The 19,248-nt window shown below is 49.1% G+C and overlaps 1 protein-coding gene across 1 annotated transcript in view; it reads left to right on the top strand.

Annotated features, from left to right (window-relative positions):
• LOC129705359 (dnaJ homolog subfamily C member 13-like) overlaps positions 1-16,832 on the top strand; it is a 109,097-nt gene extending 92,265 nt beyond the window's left edge. Inside the window, exons 31-37 of the mRNA XM_055648907.1 lie at positions 109-151; positions 3,303-3,476; positions 5,170-5,349; positions 7,210-7,350; positions 9,255-9,398; positions 11,939-12,038; positions 15,999-16,832. Coding sequence (XP_055504882.1) covers positions 109-151; positions 3,303-3,476; positions 5,170-5,349; positions 7,210-7,350; positions 9,255-9,398; positions 11,939-12,038; positions 15,999-16,099 — 883 coding nt within the window. The 3' untranslated portion in view covers positions 16,100-16,832. The remainder of the gene's footprint in view (positions 1-108; positions 152-3,302; positions 3,477-5,169; positions 5,350-7,209; positions 7,351-9,254; positions 9,399-11,938; positions 12,039-15,998) is intronic.
• The last annotated feature ends 2,416 nt before the right edge of the window (positions 16,833-19,248 follow it).

Raw genomic sequence — 19,248 nt, 5'->3', positions numbered from 1 at the left:
GTCCAGAATTGGAAGAATTCTATTCCTATCAGCGGACGGCAGAAATTCAGCAGGATTGGATTGTCGGTGCAGCCTACTGAAATGGATTTTTTTTTAACTTCATTACAGGCACTTCAAGCATCAATGTGACAACCCAGATGTAAACTGGAAGGTAAGGAGTGATTCCGGGTTCGATCCTGACTACGGGCACTATCTGTACGGAGTTTGCACATTCTCCCCATGACAATAGACAATAGGTGCAGGAGTAGGCCATTTGCCCTTTCGAGCCAGCACCACCATCAATGTGATCATGGCTGATCATCCCCAATCAGTACCCCGTTCCTGCCTTCTCCCCATATCCCCCTGACTCCGCTATTTTTAAGAGCCCTATCTAGCTCTCTCTTGAAAGCATCCAGAGAACCGTCTGAGGCAGAGAATTCCACAGACTCACCATTCTCTGTGAGAAAAAGTGTTTCCTCGTCTCCGTTCTAAATGGCTTACACCTTATTCTTAAACTGTGGCCCCTGGTTCTGGACTTCCCCAACATCGGGAACATGTTTCCTGCCTCTAGTGTGTCCAAGCCCTTAACAATCTTATACGTTTCAATGAGATACCCTCTCATCCTTCTAAACTCCAGAGTGTACAAGCCCAACTGCTCCATTCTCTCAGCATATGACAGTCCCGCCCTCCCGGGAATTAACCTTGTAAACCTACTGCTACAGCCACAGTCTCTCAAGGCGTTCCCCAAGGCTCCGTACTCGGCCCCCTCCTCTTCATCATGTACATCCTCCCCCTTGGTCAGATACTCCGCCACTTCAACCTGGACTTCCACTGTTACGCTGATGACACCCAGATCTACCTCGGCACCAAATCCCCCCACCACCCCCCCCCCCCCCCCCCCCTCCCATATCAACTCCTGTTTGTCAGCTATAAAAACCTGGATGCAACATAACTTCCTCAAACTCAACAGCGATAAGACAGAATTCCTCCTCATAGGCTCCAAATCCACACTCAGCAAAATCAATAACCCCACTCTCACCATCGACGGCACCACTGTCTCCCCATCTCCCCAGGCCCGCAACCTTGGCGTGATCTTTGATTCCACCCTCTCCCTTGAGCCTCACATCAGCCATGTCATTAAAACCTCCTTCTTTCATCTCCGCAACATCGCCAAACTCAGACCCTCTCTCACACCTCCCGCTGCTGAAAGACTCATCCATGCCTTCATCTCCTCCCGACTGGACTATTGCAACTCACTTCTCCTTGGCATCAGCTCCACCCACATCAACCGACTCCAACTGGTCCAGAACGCAGCCGCCCGACTCATCACCCACACCAAATCCTGGCATCACATCACTCCAGTCCTCAAACAACTTCACTGGCTTCCCATCTCCCACCGGATCACCTACAAAATCCTTATCCTCACCTACAAAGCCCTCCACCATCTGCCCCCCCCCCCATATCTCACTGACCTCCTCTCCCCCTACCAACCCTCACGGTCCCTCAGATCCACATCAGCCGGTCTCCTCTCCATCCACAAGTCCAACCTCCGCAGTTTTGGGGACAGAGCCTTCTCCAGGGCAGCTCCCAGGCTCTGGAACTCCCTCCCCCAACTGATCCGCAATTCGGTGTCCCTCACCATCTTCCAGTCCCGCCTCAAGACCCATCTCTTCACCTCTGCCTATCCTTAGCCCCACGTCCCCCTCCCTTTTCATCTGTGCATTAATTGCCTCATATTGTGTTTTGAATTGAATTCTGTCTTTACTTTGTGTACTAGTCATGTCTCTACTATTTATTTCATTCCCCTTACATGTTTTTCCTCTACCTGCTAAATTTTTGTACGGTGTCCTTGAGACTCTTGAAAGGCGCCCATAAATAAAATGTATTATTATTATTATTATCATTACGCTGCACTCCCTCAATAGCAAGACCTGCGTGGGTTTTCCCCGGGTGCTGCGGTTTCCTCCCACACTCGCAGGTTTGGCAGTTTAATTGGCTTTGGTAAAAGTTGTAAATTGTCCCTAGTGTGTGTAGGATAGTGCTAGTGTGCGGCGACCTCTGGTCGGCGCGGACTCGGAGGGCCGGAGGGCCTGTTTCCGCGCTGTATCTCTAAACTAAACGATCCTGTAACTTCATTACCTGGGTGGGAGTTGTCATCACAAATGGGACAGTGGTTGTGTTACTGAGCTCAGTTCATAAGCGATAGCAGCAGTATTTGGCCCATCAAGTCTGCTACGCCGTTCAATCATGGCTGATCTATCTCTCCCATTCTCCTGCCTTCTCCCCATAACCCCTGACCACCCCAGTAACTCGGTGCTCCGGCCTGATACTCCAGGTACATGGGGGTCCAATCCCACCGTGATCCTGCAAACTTCATCTTCAGCTGGTCATCGAGCCCGCGGGACGAGGTAGATATCTAGGCTGACGGAGTAGCTAGTTGATGCTAGTTGATGAGGAAATCGTTATCAAAACATGCGGGGGACACAATTTCTTGGTGGCCGCTCGCGCACACACACACACACACACGTGCGAGGCTTCGGCCGTGGGCCCTGTGGACGGTAACATCGGGAGCTGACCTGGTTGGTGACCGACTCCGAACTCCAGCAACAGCAGCTTCGTCTGCCCCGAATCGTGGGGCTTGAAACGGCCCGTTCGTGGGGCCTTTCATCGCCCGGCCGGGGCTTCAACATCGGGAGCCTCGATCGCCTCGATGCAGCAGTTTGATTTTAAGCCGCGCTGGGCGCTGAAAGGCCCCTCGAACGGGACCATTCAGCCCTTAGAAAGCGTCTGATAAAGTACGGATCACAAAACATGGGGGGGATTGTACCCCCACCTCTCAAAAGAGGGGGGGGGAGGGGAGGGGGGGGGGCGACGTGTGTCCCCTGTAACCCCCCCCCCCCCCTCCCAGGATTTCCTCCCCTGGATGCAGGCACTATAACAACTTGTGAAAGACACTGGGCCAAGCACCTGGATCGGAAAGGTTTAGTGGAATTTGGGCCAAATGCAGAAAAATGGGACTGGCTTAGAATGGACACCTTGGTTAGCATGGACGTGTTGGGCCGAACGGCCTGTTTTCGTGCTGTGGGAAAAGTGCTGGAGAAACTCAGCGGGTGCAGCAGCATCTCAGGAGCGAAGGAAATAGGCAACGTTTTGGGCCGAAACCCTTCTTCAGACTGAAGAATCAGTCTGAAGAAAGGCTTCAGCCCGAAACGTTGCCTATTTCCTTCGCTCCTTTTATATACTATCCATCCATGTTCCTGCCTAAGTGCTTCTTCAACATTGTTAATGTTGCTTAACGACTACTGCTTCCCGTGCTGTTCCAGCTGCCCGAGGACTTCACCATTGTCCACGGCGAAGCTAGCGATGAATTGTCCGTTGGAGGAGTCTTCCTGAGGATTTTTATTGCGCAGCCAGGTTGGGTTCTTCGAAAGCCCAGGGAGTTCCTTGTCGCATTGCTGGAGAAATTAACGGACCTTCTGGAAGCAAGTAATCCTAACGTAAGTCCAATGGGATTTGTGCGGCTCTAGTGGGGCTTTGAGCGGGTCTGAATGAATGACTGGATGGACGAATGGATACTTTATTGTCACAGTGACAAGTCACAGTGACATTCTTTGCTTGCCTACCCAAGGTATGCAAATAGTCGCTACATAGAGGGCGCAGGCAACGTTACAAAGCACCCCGGGCCAGTTCCTCCTTTAGGGCCTGTCCTACTTGGGCGACCTAATCCGCGAGTTCTGGCGAGTTTGCCCTCGACTCATACTCGCAGCATGGTCGCCACGAGGTCGTAGGAGTTCCTCGTAACTCCCCTTCATGCTCGAGGGTGGTCTCCGCGTGCTCAGGGCCGCAGCTAGGTCGTGGCGGTTTTTCAACATGTTAATAAATGCCCGCGAGTAAAAAAAAGTCGCCATGGAAAAAAAATCGATACTTTTATTACTCGTAGGTTTAGTCGTAGTTGGTCGACATGTTAGTCGTAGGTAATCGAGGGTAGTCATAGATAGTCTTCATCATAGTGGAGGGGAGGTCGAAGGAGATTGAAGGAGGTCGTCTTCACTCCCCACTATTCGGTGTCCAATTTTGCCGTAGCTAGTCGAATCTGGTCTTCAACATAGTCAAAGGAGGTGGAAGGAGGTCTTCAACATAGTCGAAGGAGGTGGAAGGAGGTCTTCAACATAGTCGAAGGAAGTCTTCAACGTGCCATTTTTTCGAACTCTTCTAAACTCGCCAATTAGGTCGCCCAAGTGGGACAGCCCCTTTTGTTTCCCCTCCGCCCTACAGTTCCCCATTGTTCCTCCCCTCCCCCACCCCTCACGCTGGTTCCCCCACACTCCATCCCCCGGCAGCGGCGTCCCCACTAACACGTGGTCCGTCGGTCGGCGCCATCATCATCATCATCATCACCGACCTCTCCGCTATCGCCGCCGGGTCCTCTCCGGACGCCACGGTGGCACCGACCTCGGCCCCAGCCGCGGGACTCATCCGCTTTTCCACAGCCTTGAAGGGAGGCGTCTGCCGGGGTTTGGGTGGTCGGTCTGGGGTCGGGCGAATGGATACAAAATGCTGGAGCAACTCAAGCGGGTCAGGCAGCATCTCTGGAGAAAAGGAATATGTGACGTTCGGGTCGAGGCCCTTCTTCAGACTGAGAGTCGGGGGAGAGGGAAGCGAGATGATGTAGAGAGAGATATAGAACAAATGAATGAAAGAGATGCAAAGAAGTAATGATGATGAAGGAGACAGGCCATTGTTAGCTGTGGGCTGGGTGAAAACCAGTCACAGACAATGAGACTCAACAAGACAACTTTCAAGCTGGTACGACTTGGGTGGGTGAGGGGCAGAGAGAGAGAGGGGAGGGGATGCAAGGGTTCTTGAAGTTACTTGAAGTATACCGCTGGGTGGGCGGGCCGGGAGGGTTTTGATAGACAGGGTGCTGGATTAACTCAGCGGGTCAGGCAGCATCCGTGGAGAACATGGAGAGGTGACGTTTCACAGAGTGCTGGAGTAACTCAGCGGGTCAGGCAGCATCTCTGGACAAAAGGAATGTGCCGTTTCGGGTCGAGAGCGTTCTTCACACAGCGACTCGGGAAGGGGAAGTCAATATTCATTCCGCTGGATGGGTCAGGTGGGTTGTGTGTGGTAAATTGAAGGCAACATTTAAGCCGGGAATGATTGTAATGGGTTGTTTTGTCCGCACAGGGTGAAACGTTAGAGCTGGTGACCACGGCCTCCGTCTGCCTGTTCCACTCGCAACCCCAGTTGGCAGACCAAGTGCCGCCCCTGGGGCACCTTCCCAAAGTCATTACCGCTCTGAACAACCAGAATAACGCCATCCCCAAGTCTTCAATCCGCCTCATTCACGCGCTCTCCGACAACGAGGTAAAGCCTTATTTGATTCCACTGTCAAGTAGCCGTTTTTGATTTCCACACGTGGATGGAGCAGAACTAGGCCACTATAGTCAAACTCTGTATCCATTATCTGTTCACTGTGGGCGGCTCGATTGTAATCATATATCGTCTTTCTGTAGTCTTAACTGGTTAGAACGCAACAAAAGCTTTTCACTGCACTGCAGGGTGGCACGGTGGCGCAGCGGGTAGAGTTGCTGCCTCACAGCGCCGGAGACCCGGGTTCAATCCTGACTACGGGTGCTCTCTGTACGGAGTTTGTACGTTCTCCCCGTGACCGCATAGGTTTCCTCCTACGTCCTAAGGCGGGCAGGATTGTAGGTTAATTGGCTTCGGCAAAATCGCCCCTAGTGTGCAGGATAGAACTAGAGTGCTGGTAATTAGTGGCCAGCATGGACTTGTTGGGCTGAAGGGCCGGCATCCACGCTGTATATCTATGTATCTGTATCTCTCTGTACCATGTCAGGGGTTATGGGGAGAAAGCAGGAGAATGGGGTTAAGAGGGAGAGATAGATCAGCCAAAATTAAACAGCAGAGTAGACTGGATAGGCTAAAGGGGCCTGTCCCACTTGCGTGTCTTTTTTTTCGCTGACTTGCCGGCACCCGTCATAGTCGCAGCAGGTGGCCGAAAATTTACAACATGTTGAAAATCCAGCGGCGACCAGAAAAAGGTACGACTCTTTGGGCGACTACTCGCCACCATACAGGCGTCACCCCGCGATCTGTCGCCTGTATGGTCGTGAATAGCCACCTAAAGAGTCGTGCCTTTTGCTGGTCGCCGCTGGATTTTTAACATGTTGAAAATTTTCGGCCACCTGCTGCGACTATGACGGGTGCCAGCAAGTCGCCAAAATAAATCACGTAAGTGGTATAGGCCCTTTAATGGCATCATTCTGTTCCTATCGCATGAATGTATGAACTTATATCTATCATATAACCATATAACAATTTCAGCACGGAAACAGGCCATCTCGGCCCTACAAGTCCGTGCCGAACAACATTATCAGATTATGGTCGTACAATTAAATGTGTGTAAACAAAAATAAATGGCAATTAACAACTTTTAGTAAAACTGTATAAATTTGTACGTCATAGGAGCAGAATTATGCCATTCTCTCCCCATTTTGATACTAGTCTACGCCTTTATTCCTACGACCACAATGCATGACTCCACACTTTGCTACACTATATTCCATCTGCCACTTCTCTGCCCACTCTCCCAACCTGTCCAAGTCCTTCTGCAGAGTCCCCCCTGCTTTCTCTACACTACCTGCCCCTCCACCTATTTTCGCATCATCCGCAAACTTGGCCACAATGTCTTCAGTCCCCTCGCCCAAATCCGTGTCTATAACGCTTGTATTCGCGTATTGTCTTTCTGCTGAGTGGTTATAGCCCTGTCCCACGGTACGAGTTCATTCCAAGAGCTCTCCTGAGTTTAAAGAAAATCAAACTCGTGGTAAGCACGGAGAATGAACGTAGTGGGTACGTCGGAGCTCGGGACGTCTCTTAGCGCTAACGGCGGGTACTCGGGAAGACTCGCTAACGGCAAGTAAGCACGCGAAGACTCATGAAGATTTTTCAACATGATGAAAAATGTCCACGAGAGCCCCGAGTACCGACTAGCGGCCATTACCGTAAATCCCCGAGTTTGAATCAGGGTAAACTCAGGAAAACTCTTGGAATGAACTCGTACAGTGGGACAGGGCTTTTCACTGCAGGCACCTAGAGATTTTCACTGTACCTCGGTACACGTGACAATAAACTGTATATGTGTCTGAGTGTTGACTGAGTGAGGTTGTTTGTCAGTGTGACGAGACTGCCTTCTTGTTTAAGTTGTGTGTGCGAGCTATGGCGACAATGGAGACCATCGGGCCACTGATGAACGGGATGAAGATTCGATCGGACATGATCGGCCTCGCCTCGGAGTCTCTCAACCGCATGTTTCAGAAGGAGCAGACTGACCTGGTGGCTCAGGTGGGTATCCCTCCCTGCTGACGATAGCATAGGGGGCGGCATGGTGGCGCAGCGGGTAGAGCTGCTGCCTCACAGCCAGGGACCCGGGTTCCATCCTGTCTGTACGGAGTTCGTATGTTCTCCCCGTGATAGCGTTGGTTTTTCACGTACAGTTTGTTATGTCTAGTTAGCGAAGTAGCATTTAAACGTACGGGGTTTAAGAATAAGGAGTAAGCCATTTAGAACGGAGACGAGGAAACACTTTTTCTCACAGAGAGTGGTGAGTCTGTGGAATTCTCTGCCTCAGAGGGCGGTGGAGGCGGGTTCTCTGGATGCTTTCAAGAGAGAGCTAGATAGGGTTCTTAAAGATGGTGGAGTCAGGGGATATGGGGAGAAGGCAGGAACGGGGTACTGATTGGGAATGATCAGCCATGATCACAATGAATGGCGGTGCTGGCTCGAAGGGCCGAATGGCCTACTCCTGCGTCTATTGTCTAGATCCCGTTGTACTTACTTCCCCTTTTCCCAACTTGACACCATTTAGATAATAATCTGTCTTCCTGTTTTTGCCACCAAAGTGGATAACCTCACATGACCCCTATAACGTGGACAAATCTCCCCCCCCCCCCACTGGTGTGTCACCAAGGCCAGGTGAGGCAGCTGATCTCAACCTCCTCGGGATTTCCGCGGCCGATCAACGGGTGGAATTTGCCCCCCGTGTCCGGGGCTCTGGAACTCCGGCCCGGCCGGAGCCAGCCAGCAGTTTCCACGGCCGAGTTTGCCAGCCGGCATCTTGGCCCCCCTCGTCCATCTGAAGGTATAATCCAGAAAAAAGCTCTGGATCCAAGGGTGCCGGCAGCTTTATAAGTCCATGTGTTTAAAATGTTTTTGTATGATGTAAACAAGGGCGGCCATGGTGGCGCAGCAGTGGAGCTGCTGCCTTGCAGCCAATGCAGCGCCGGAGACCCAGGTTCGATCCTGACTACGGGTACTGTCTGTACCTAGTTTGTACGTTCTCCCCGTGACCTGCAAGGGTTTTCTCCGAGATCTTCGGTTTCCTCCCACACTCCAAAGACGTGCAGGTTTGTAGGTTAATTGGCTTGGTGTATGTGTAAAGATTGTCCCAAGTGCGTGCAGGATGATGTTAATCCAGGAAGGTTAATTCCCGGGATGGCGGGACAGTCATATGCTGAGAGAATGGAGCAGCTGGACTTGTACACTCTGGAGTTTAGAAGGATGAGAGGATATCTCATTGAAACATATAAGATTGTTAAGGGTTTGGACACGCTAGAGGCAGGAAACATGTTCCCGATGTTGGGGGAGTCCAGAACCAGGGGCCGCAGTTTAAGAATAAGGAGTAAGCCATTTAGAATGGAGACGAGGAAACACTTTTTCTCAGAGAGTTGTGTGTCTGTGGAATTCTCTGCCTCAGAGGGCGTTGGAGGCGGGTTCTCTGGATGCTTTCAAGAGAGAGCTAGATAGGGCTCTTAAAAATAGCGGAGTATATGAGGAGAAGGCAGGAACGGGGCACTGATTGTGGATGATCAGCCATGATCACAGTGAATGGCGGTGCTGGCGCGAAGGGACGAATGGCCTACTCCTGCACCTATTGTCTATTGTCTATAATGTGCGGGGATCACTGGTGTGGACCCGGTGGGCCGAAGTGCCTGTTTCTGCTCTGTATCTCCAAACTAAACTCTCTCTCGCTCTCTGTCTCTTGCTCCATGTGGGAATGGTCAACCCAGCTCGCCCCAGGTTTAACCTGTTCAGTGCCACCCTCGATTATACTCGCGTCATGACCGATAATGAGAAACAAAACCTGGCAGTGAACAGGTTAAAAGACTAGTGGAAATGGTGGACGCGATTCTTTGGTGAATGGGCCTGGGAAATTTGAACCGTTTCCTCTTTTTTTACCCTCCCCCAAGGGTCTGAAGGTGGAGTTGGTGCCATATCTGCTGCAGCTGTTGGAAGGAGTAGGACTTGAGAAGGTAGAAAACCCAGCCGCCACGAAGGCCCAGATAGTCAATGCACTGAAATCAATGACTCGCAGCCTGCAGCACGGTGAACAGGTAGGCTGTGCTCATTCTCTATGTTTCTCACTGTGACATGCATAATCATGAAAGGCCTGGATAGAGTGGATGTGGGGAGGATGTTTCCACTGTTGGGAGAGTCTCGGACTAGAGGTCCCAGCCAAAGACCCAATAGCAAGCAAGATAGATCACTCGACGAAAAAGATGTAGTGCGGTCATGGGCAGATTCATGGGTAATTTTAGGCCCCATTTCCGTAACCAGCTTCTTTCTGTCTCCGCACCAAAGATCCCGTAGCGGAGCAAAGAAAACTAGTGCGGAGACGGAAGCCGGTTTACGGAAACATTCTCATAAAAATAAAAGTTATTTGGGAAAAATCTTCTCCTCATTTTCAGAATTGTAATTTATCAACACAAACTGTTCCCCCCGCAGGTTGGGTGAGTGGGCAGGTGCATGGCAGATGCAGTTTAATGTGGATAAATGTGAGGTTATCCACTTTGGTGGCAAAAACAGGAAGACAGATTATTATCTAAATGGTGTCAAGTTGGGAAAAGGGGATGTACAACGGGATCTGGGGGTCCTTGTTCATCAGTCAATGAAAGTAAGCATGCAGGTACAGCAGGCAGTGAAGAAATGGCATGTTGGCATTTATAACAAGAGTAGTTCAGTATAGGAGCAAAGAGGTCCTTCTGAAGTTGTACAGGGCCCTAGTGAGATCACACCTGGAGTATTGTGTGCAGTTTTGGTCCCCTAATTTGAGGAAGGACATAATAGAGTCAAGGGACATGGAGAGAAGGCAGGAACAGGGTACTGATTGGGGATGATCAGCCATGATCACATTGAATGGCGGTGGTGGCTCGAAGGGCCGAATGGCCTACTTCTGCACCTATTGTCTATTGTCTATCTCTCCCTCCTAACCTCATTCTCCTGCCAATCCTGCCTGTAGATAGGCACATGGATATGGAGGGATATGGACCACGTGCAGTTGGAGGAGATTAGTTTAACTTGGCATCATGTTTGGCACAGACATTATGGGCCAAAGGGCCTGTTCCTGGGCTTTAGGCTTTAGAGACCCAGTGCAAAAATAGCTCATAGCAACCAGCAGTCACGCCATACACTAATACTGTCCTACACACCAGGGACAATTTACAATTTTCCCCAAAGCCAATTAACGTACAAACCCGCACTTCATGCTATTGTGGAAGTGCAGCGTAGGTTCACCAGGTTAATTCCCGGGAAGGCGGGACTGATATATGAGAAAAGAATGGAGCGGCTGGGCTTGTGTTCACTGCAATTTAGAAGGATGAGAGGGTATCTCATTGAAACATATAAGATTTTTATGGTTTTGGACACAATAGAGGCAGGAAACATGTTCCCGATGTTGGGGGAATCCAGAACCAGGGGTCACAGTTTAAGAATAAGGGGTAGGCCATTTAAGACTGAGACGAGGAAACACTTTTTCACACAGAGAGTTGTGAATCTGTGGAATTCTCTGCCACAGAAGGCAGTGGAGGCCGGTTCACTGGATGTTTTCAAGAGAGAGTGGCTCAAGGTATATGGGGAGAAAGCAGAAACGGGGTACTGATTTAGGATGATCAGCCATGATCATATCGAACGGCGGTGCTGGTTCGAAGGGCCGAACAGCCTACTCCTGCAGCTCTTTTCTCTGTTTGCTTGGGACTTGGGAGTAAACCGGAGCACATGGAGAAAACCCACGTGGTCACAGGGAAAACATACAAACTCCGTACAGGCAGCACCCTTGGTCAGGATGGACCCCGGGCCTCTGGCGCTGTGAGGCAGCAACTCCACCACTGCGCCACTGTACTAAGCAGCAGTCTACATGGTTTAGGTTGGTTAAAATGTTCCCATTCCTTTGAATACATACATTTCTGACATTGCCTTTGACATTTTCACTATTTTCTAAGGAAGGTAAACATTTGCAGCCTGGCTCGGTTTGGACAACTCGCATTGTTTACATACACAGTCATCTGGAGAATTGGTCACAATCGAATTTGATTCATAGAGTGATACAGTGTGGAAACAGGCCCCTCAGCCCACTTGCCCACACCGGCCAACATGTCCCATCTACACTAGTCCTACCTGCCTGCGCTTGGTCCATATCCCTCCAAACCTGTCCTAGGCAGACACGGGTTATTGATAGGGTATCGAGAAGGCAGGCACGGGTTATTGATGGGGGACGATCAGCCATGATCACAATGAATGGTGGTGCTGGCTCGAAAGGCCGAATGGCCTACTCCTGCACCTATTTTCTATGTTTCTATCCATTGTACCTGTCCAAATGTTTTCTCAACGTTTGGATAGTCCCAGCCTCAACAACCTCCTCTGGCAGCCCAGCCCGTTCCATACATCCACCACCCTCTGTGTGATAAAGTTACCCCTTAGATTTCTATTCAATCTTTCCCCCCCCTCTCCTTAGACCTAGTCTCTCTGGTCCTCAATTCCCCTACTCTGGGCAAGAGACTCTGTACGTCTGCCCAATCTATTCCTCTCCTGATTTTGTACATGTCTATAAGATCCCTCTCCTCATCCTCCTCACTATTTAAACATAATTTTTCTTCAGGTAAATGAAATCCTGAGTCGTTCAACTGTGTGGAGTGCCTTTAAAGATCAGAAGCATGATCTATTCATTTCTGAGTCGCAAACGTCAGGATATCTTACAGGTGAGTAATATCTCATCAGGGGGTGATAACTGTGTGAGATGTAACTTCAAACCCAGCTACTGACGGCAGATAAACACAGAGTGCTGGAGTAACTCAGCGGGTCAGGCAGCATCTCTGGTGAACATGGATAGGTGACGTTTCACAGAGTGCTGGAGTAACTCAGCAGGTCAGGCAGCATCTCTGGAGAACATGGATAGGTGACGTTTCACAGAGTGCTGGAGTAACTCAGCGGGTCAGGCAGCATCTCTGGTGAACATGGATAGGTGACGTTTCACAGAGTGCTGGAGTAACTCAGCAGGTCAGGCAGCATCTCTGGAGAACATGGATAGGTGACGTTTCACCGAGTGCTGGAGTAACTCAGCGGGTCAGGCAACATCTCTGGAGAACATGAACTCTCAGTCTGAAGAAGGGTCTCGACCCGAAACGTTACCCATTCCTTTTGTCCAGAGATGCTGCCTGCACCGCTGAGTGACTCCAGCATTTTGTGTCTCACATTTACACTGTTTATTCTATTGCTACTAAAAACTCTTGAGTTGTTTAAAGATTAACAGTAACTCGAAATAACCTGTGCTTTGCTGCTTAATTTTCCTGCCTGCAACAAGAGCGTGATGCTTGTCTCTCTGCTTGCTCCTGTCACTTTCTGTCTATCTCTTTCTCTCCCCTAGGTGCCTCACCTTCCCTCCTTACTGGCACTAGTCCTCTCCACCTGAGAAGTGGGCTTTAGGGCTGCTTTGACAGGCTCAATGTTCAATTCTTAACTGTGCAGCAAGGTAGATACCATCTTCCTCATGCTTGTTTTGGTCTTTGCTCATGCAGTTTTGGTCTCCTAATCTGAGGAAAGACATTCTTGCCATAGAGGGAGCACAGAGAAGGTTCACCAGACTGATTCCTGGGATGGCAGGACTTTCATATGAAGAAAGACTGGATAGACATGGCTTGTACTCGCTAGAATTTAGAAGACTGAGGAGGGATCTTATAGAAACTTACAAAATTCTTAATGGGTTGGACAGGCTAGATGCAGGAAGATTGTTCCCGATGTTGGGGAAGTCCAGAACACGGGGTCACAGTTTAAGGATAAGGGGGAAATTTTTTATGACCGAGATGAGATAAACATTTTTATCATTCTTTAATATTAGTGTATTTATGTGCGTTTAAAGACCCGATAAAAATGCCTTGGTAACCCCAGCAGTCACAGAATATTTTATAATGTTCAATTATTCTTTGTTATTACATGTACTGAAGTACATTGAAGGTCTCTTTTTGCAGTAAATGATTTCAGTAAATGATAAAATGATTTTCATTGGCTATATTTAAGAGGGAGTTCGATGTGGCCCTTGTGGCTAAAGGGATCGGGGGGTATGGAGAGAAGGCAGGTACAGGATACTGAGTTGGATGATCAGCCATGATCATATTGAATGGCGGTGCAGGCTCGAAGGGCCGAATGGCCTACTCCTGCACCTGTTTTCTATGTTTCTCTGTGTCCGAGGTGCTTTGTATAAAGAAATACATGTGCAGGCAGCCAAACCTTGTAGCAAACGCAGCAGACATTTTGTGGGCATTCACTTCATCCCGGCCCGCCTCTGAAGTATTTTTAACCGAAAAATGTTGTTGCACAAATTGTTTGTACTTGTCCGAGACCCCTCCCCCAAAGTCGTATTAACAATTTCCAAATATAATCCATATCTAGACTTCCCGGGTGGGAGGTTTTTCTTAGAGCAGAGGGTACAGCTTTAAGCTGAGAGGGGCACAGTTGAAGCGAGTTGTGTGGGCCCAGTATATTTTTTTCAGGTGGGTGGGTGGTGGGCGCCTGGAACGCGCTGCCAGGGGTGGTGGCGGAGTTAGGTACGATAGTGGCGTTTAGAAGGCACCTGGGTTTGCACATGCAGGGATATGGATCGCGTGCCCGCGCATCAGTGTTGGTCTGAGCATCATGTGCAGCACTGACACTGTGGGCCTGAGCTGTCCTGTTCCATATATACCCTTCTCCAGATCACATGAGGTGCTTGTACAGTCGGCCCAAAATCGCAGCAAATCCAAACTTTTTTTGCGTGGATTCACTGCGTTACTGCCTTCTGCGGCAGAGGGGCTAGATAGGCCTCAGTGAGTGGCATTTTGGGATTGATAATTTGGATGTAGAGTGAAAAGACCTCGGATCCATAAGTCCCGAAATGGCGGGGAAATTAAAAGGAACATGTAATCGCTTAAAAAGATCGGAATCAGGGAATATGGGGAGAAGGCAGGAACGGGGTACTGATTGTGGATGATCAGCCATGATCACATTAAATGGTGGTGCTGGCTCGAAGGGCCGAATGGCCTAGTCCTGCACCTATTGTCTATTGTGGCACTAAAGAGACTTCTCGATGGGCACTTGGACATGCAGGGAATGGAGGGATATGGATCACACACACAGGCAGAGGAGATCAGCATAACTAGGCCTCATACACAGCACAAACATTGGGAGCCATTCTTTGCAGCGCTGTATGGTTGTATGTGTGTTTTGTAAGTGAAGTGGTGTCGGGGATTATGAGGAGAAGGCAGGAGAATGGGGTTAGGAGGGAGAGATACATCAGCCATGTTTGAATGGCGGAGTAGACTTGATGGGCCAAATGGCCTAATTCTGCCACCTATCATATACCTAACATACCACCCAACATATAAGATTGTTAAGGGCTTGGACATACTAGAGGCAGGATCCATGTTCCCGATGTTGGGGGAGTCCAGAACCAGGGGCCACAGTTTGAGAATAAGGAATAGGCCATTTAGAACGGCCTAATTCTGCCACCTATCGCTTACGACCTTGTATTGGAGGCTAAGCCGATGGATATTTTTAAGGTGGAGATTGACAGAAAGTTATATAGAGCTCTTATCGTTAGCTCTTTTTGGTTAGTACAGGTGTCGGGGGGGGTTATGGGATGAAGGCGGGAGAATGGGGATTGAGAGGGAAAGATAGGTTGGAAACTGAAGAATAACATTTTCACACAGAGGGTGGTGGGTGTATGGAACCCCTGGCCAGAGGATGGTAGACACAAAATGCTGGAGCAACTCAACGGGCGAGGCAGCATCTATGGAGAGAAGGAATTGGCGACGTTTTGGGCCGAGACCTGAAACGTCACCAATTCCTTCCCTCCATAGATGTTGCCTTGCCCGCTGAGTTTCTCCAGCAATTTGTGTCTTACATAGAAACATAGAAAATAGGTGCAGGAGGAGGCCATTCGGTCCTTCGAGCCAACACCACCATTCATTGCGATCATGGCTGATCGTCCCCAATCAATAACCCGTGCCTGCCTTTTCCCCATATCCCTTGATTCCACCAGTCCCGAGATCTCTATCTAACTCTCTCTTAAATCCATCCAGTGATTTGGCCTCCACTGCTCCTCTGTGGCAGGAAATTCCACAAATTCACAACTCTCTGGGTGAAAAAGCTTTTTTTTCTTCTCACCTCTTAAATGGCCTCCCCTTTATTCTAAGATTACCTTCGATTTTACCAGCATTCTGCATTCCTGTCTTATAGCCCTGTCCCAAGGTACGAGTTCATTCAAAGAGCTCTCCCGAGTTTGCCCAGATAGATTTGTCGGTACTCGGGGCTCTCGTGGACATTTTTAAACATGTTAAAAAATCTTCACGAGTCTTCCCGTGCTTACCTGCCGTTAGCGGATCTTCCCGAGTACCTTCCGTTAGCGTTACGAGCCGCTAAGAGACGTCCCGAGCTCCGACGTACCCGCTACGTTCATTCTCCGTGCTTACCGCGAGTTTGATTTTTTTTAAACTCGGGAGAACTCTTGGAATGAACTCGTACCATGGGACAGGGCATTTAAACAATATCGTAAGACACTTGGATAGGTACATGGACAGGAAGGATTTTAGGGAGATGTGGGCCAAGCGCAGGCAGGATTGAATGGGCCGAATGGCCTTGTCCTGCACCTACGGCTTACGAACATGAACCATGTTGCTTCTATCCAGGTCCTGGGATTGCTGGCTATCTTACTTCGGGAACAATGTCGGCGGTCATTCCGAGCGGACCTCCACCCGTGGACAGTGAAGGGGTCGATGTGTGCCGATAAGAGAGTAGGCCGACACTCCTCGCCTTGAAGATGACGTACATCAGTCACAGTTGTGAACCATCCTCCGGAGTAAAGTGTTGTACACAACTACAAAAGAAGTTGATTCTTGTTGCATTCAGAATGTAATCTTGCATTTTATTTGTAAAGGCGGTAAATTTTATACAACCGATCAACATGTTCCATTCAAAATGGCATTGTTCACGAATGGAAAGTTTCGAGATTTTTTCAAGTACCCAAATCTTTACTTTTTGCACTTAATATATCGGACTGTGAGTCTAAATACTGGATCGTTTTTGTTTAATTTTACAGTTTTTAGTTTTCAGTTTGTGGGGAGAACAGGAGTTAATATCTCTGCAGCTGGCCAACTATCTGCCTGCTACTTTAAAATAAAACGTGACAGTAAGATTTTTTTTTTGTTTTGGTTTGAGAAACAACTTTGGCGTAGACTAAACCGATTTCTGATTAGGCCATGGACCACGATTCCTCCACCGGCTGATCTTTAATGAGCCTGCCCGATTGAAAACCTTGTAAAACATTTGTATAACTGTTTCCAGTTTCTGAGGGGTGCCTCGGAAAATAAAGTATTAACTTGAACATTCATATAAATACCTACTGTAATTGTGACCTGTGCTATACAATACCAATGTGTAAACTTTCTATATTTGAATGTACATTAGTAAATTGGTCATTGTACATAAAATTTTAAGAATAAAGTGCAAAGGGAATTAGCATTCATGGCTGTATAATGTTCTGGCAATGTGCAGTTATCTGATTTTATAGACAATAGGTGTAGGAGTAGGCCATTCGGCCCTTCGAGCCAGCACCACCATTCACTGTGATCATGGCTGCTCAACCCCAATCCGTACCCCGTTCCTGCCTTCTCCTCATATCCCCTGACTCCGCTATCTTTAAGAGCCCTATCTAGCTCTCTCTTGAAAGCATCCAGAGAACCCGCCTCCACCGCCCTTTGAGGCAGAGAATTCCACAGACTCAGCACTCTCAGTGGAAAAAAAGTGTTTCATCGTCTCCGTTCTAAATGGCTTACTCCTTATTCTTAAACAGTGGGCCCTGGTTCTGGACTTCCCCAACATCCCTTCATTCCCTTAGCCCATAGAGCAAAATCTAACTCTCTCTTGAAAACATCCAGTGAATCGGCCTCCACTGCCTTCTGTGGCAGAGAATTCCATAGATTCACAACTCTCTGGGTGAAGACGTTTTTCCTCATCTCAGTCCTAAATGGCCTACCCCTTATTCTTCAACTGTGACCCCTGGTTCTGGACTCCCCCAACATCGGGAACATGTTTCCTGCCTCTAGCTTGTCCAATCCCTTAAGAATGTTATATGTTTCTGTAAGATTCCCTCTCATCGTTCTAAATTCCAGTGACTACCAGCCCAGTCGACCCATTCTTTGCCTCGGCGGAAGGAGAGGGAGAGACGGCCGGGATTGGGGAAGGGAAGAGCTGGGGCTGAGAGAGAGCTGGCCCGGGGATGAAGCAGATGATTCATTGCCCCCCCCCCACCCTCCACCCCCAACATCAGTTTGAAGAAGAATCTCGGCCCGAAACGTCGCCTACTCCTTTTCTCCATAGATGCTGATTCACCTGCTGAGTTTCTCCAGCATTTTTTGTCCAACTACATGAAACATGTAATTAAAGTGACGAGTGGAAAGGATTGGGGATGGGGCGGGGAGTCAAGGGGCTGTCCCACTTGGGCAACCTAATCCGCGAGTTAAGAAGAGTCTTAAGAAGAGTCTTATCGTTACTGTGCAGCACATCTGGCCCCAAAGCCCTCTCCACCTGCACAGATGTGTTCACATCTGGCCTTAGAGCTCCCACCTCCTTCCCTGGTGTGCCAACATCTGAGCCCACACTCGCCCACCTCTTGCCCAGGTGTGTTCATAACTTCATAAGTGATAGATGTAGAATTAGGCCATTCGGCCCATCGTCCACTCCGCCATTCAATCAAGGCTAATCTATCTCTCCCTCCTAACCCCATTCTCCTGCCATCTCCCCCATAACCCCTGACACCCGCACTGATCAAGAATCTATCTATCTCTGCCTTCTTCCCTGTGGCTATCAAAATGTCCAACTCCTCCCTCTTCTGTTGTGGGGTAGACTGAAGGGGCTGTCCCTCTTGGGCGACCTAAGCTACGAGTTTAGAAGAGTTTGCCCTCGACTCAAACTCGCAGGATGGTCGACCAGAGGTCCTATGAGGTCACTGGAACTCTCCTTCATGCTTGAGGGAAGTTCCCGAATACTCGCGGCCTCAGCTAGGTTGCGGTAATTTTTCAGCATTTTGAAAAATTTTCTGCGAGTAAAGTTTGGTCGGCATGGTTCTTTTTAACTCATAGTGCAGTGGAGTGGGGTCGCTATTTAGTTACAGACAGTCGAGGGCAGCCGTAGGCCATCTCCTTCGCTGACTGGGCATTTTGATTGGCTTATTAGAGTTTTCAAGACCAAGGAAAACCGACCGGTAGGTCAAATGTCCGCTAAACGTTACTAAACTTCTTAAGTGTCTCCACCCCTTCTCACACCTGTGCAGGTGGAGTGGGCTTTAGAGCCAGGTGTGAATGCACCTGTGGAAGCGTAGGGTGCACTGGCACTAGGCATAGTCACCTGGCAGGTGGAGGGGCTCTTTATACGATAAACTTTATTCATCACCAGAGGGAAATTGGTCTGCCGACCGCTATCTACTTAAGTTGCCACTACAAGGGAGCTATGCACCCCGAATTCCTTCCGCACATCAATACTGATCAGGTTCATACCATTATCCCTATATTGTATATTCCATTCCCTATATTTGAACATACGGTGAATGAATGAATAAGTTTCACTGGCCAAGTGAATTCATAAAAATACCAGAGCAAAAGGAGGCTATTTTTCTTGCTGATAGGCAACCTCGTGGAAAAAAGCTGTGTTCGTGCTTGGTGGCTGAGCCTTCCAAACCAGAGATAACCTTATGATGGCAGGGAAGGGTTGAGCCACCAGGCGATTCGCTGCTAATCCAGGTATGTGCCCGGGCTTAGCCAAACCAGACCATGATGGGGAAGGTGACACCAGGCTCTAATTATGCCCGGGTTAGCAGAGGGGGTGGACCACCAGTCGCCTGTAAGTAAGTCAGTAAGTTTATTGGCCAAGTATTCACATACA

Source organism: Leucoraja erinacea, chromosome 2 (genome assembly GCF_028641065.1).
Source record: "Leucoraja erinacea ecotype New England chromosome 2, Leri_hhj_1, whole genome shotgun sequence".
NCBI classification, from domain to species: domain Eukaryota; kingdom Metazoa; phylum Chordata; class Chondrichthyes; order Rajiformes; family Rajidae; genus Leucoraja; species Leucoraja erinaceus.
Note: the sequence above shows the minus strand (reverse complement) of the source record. Positions and strands in the feature narration are given on the sequence as shown.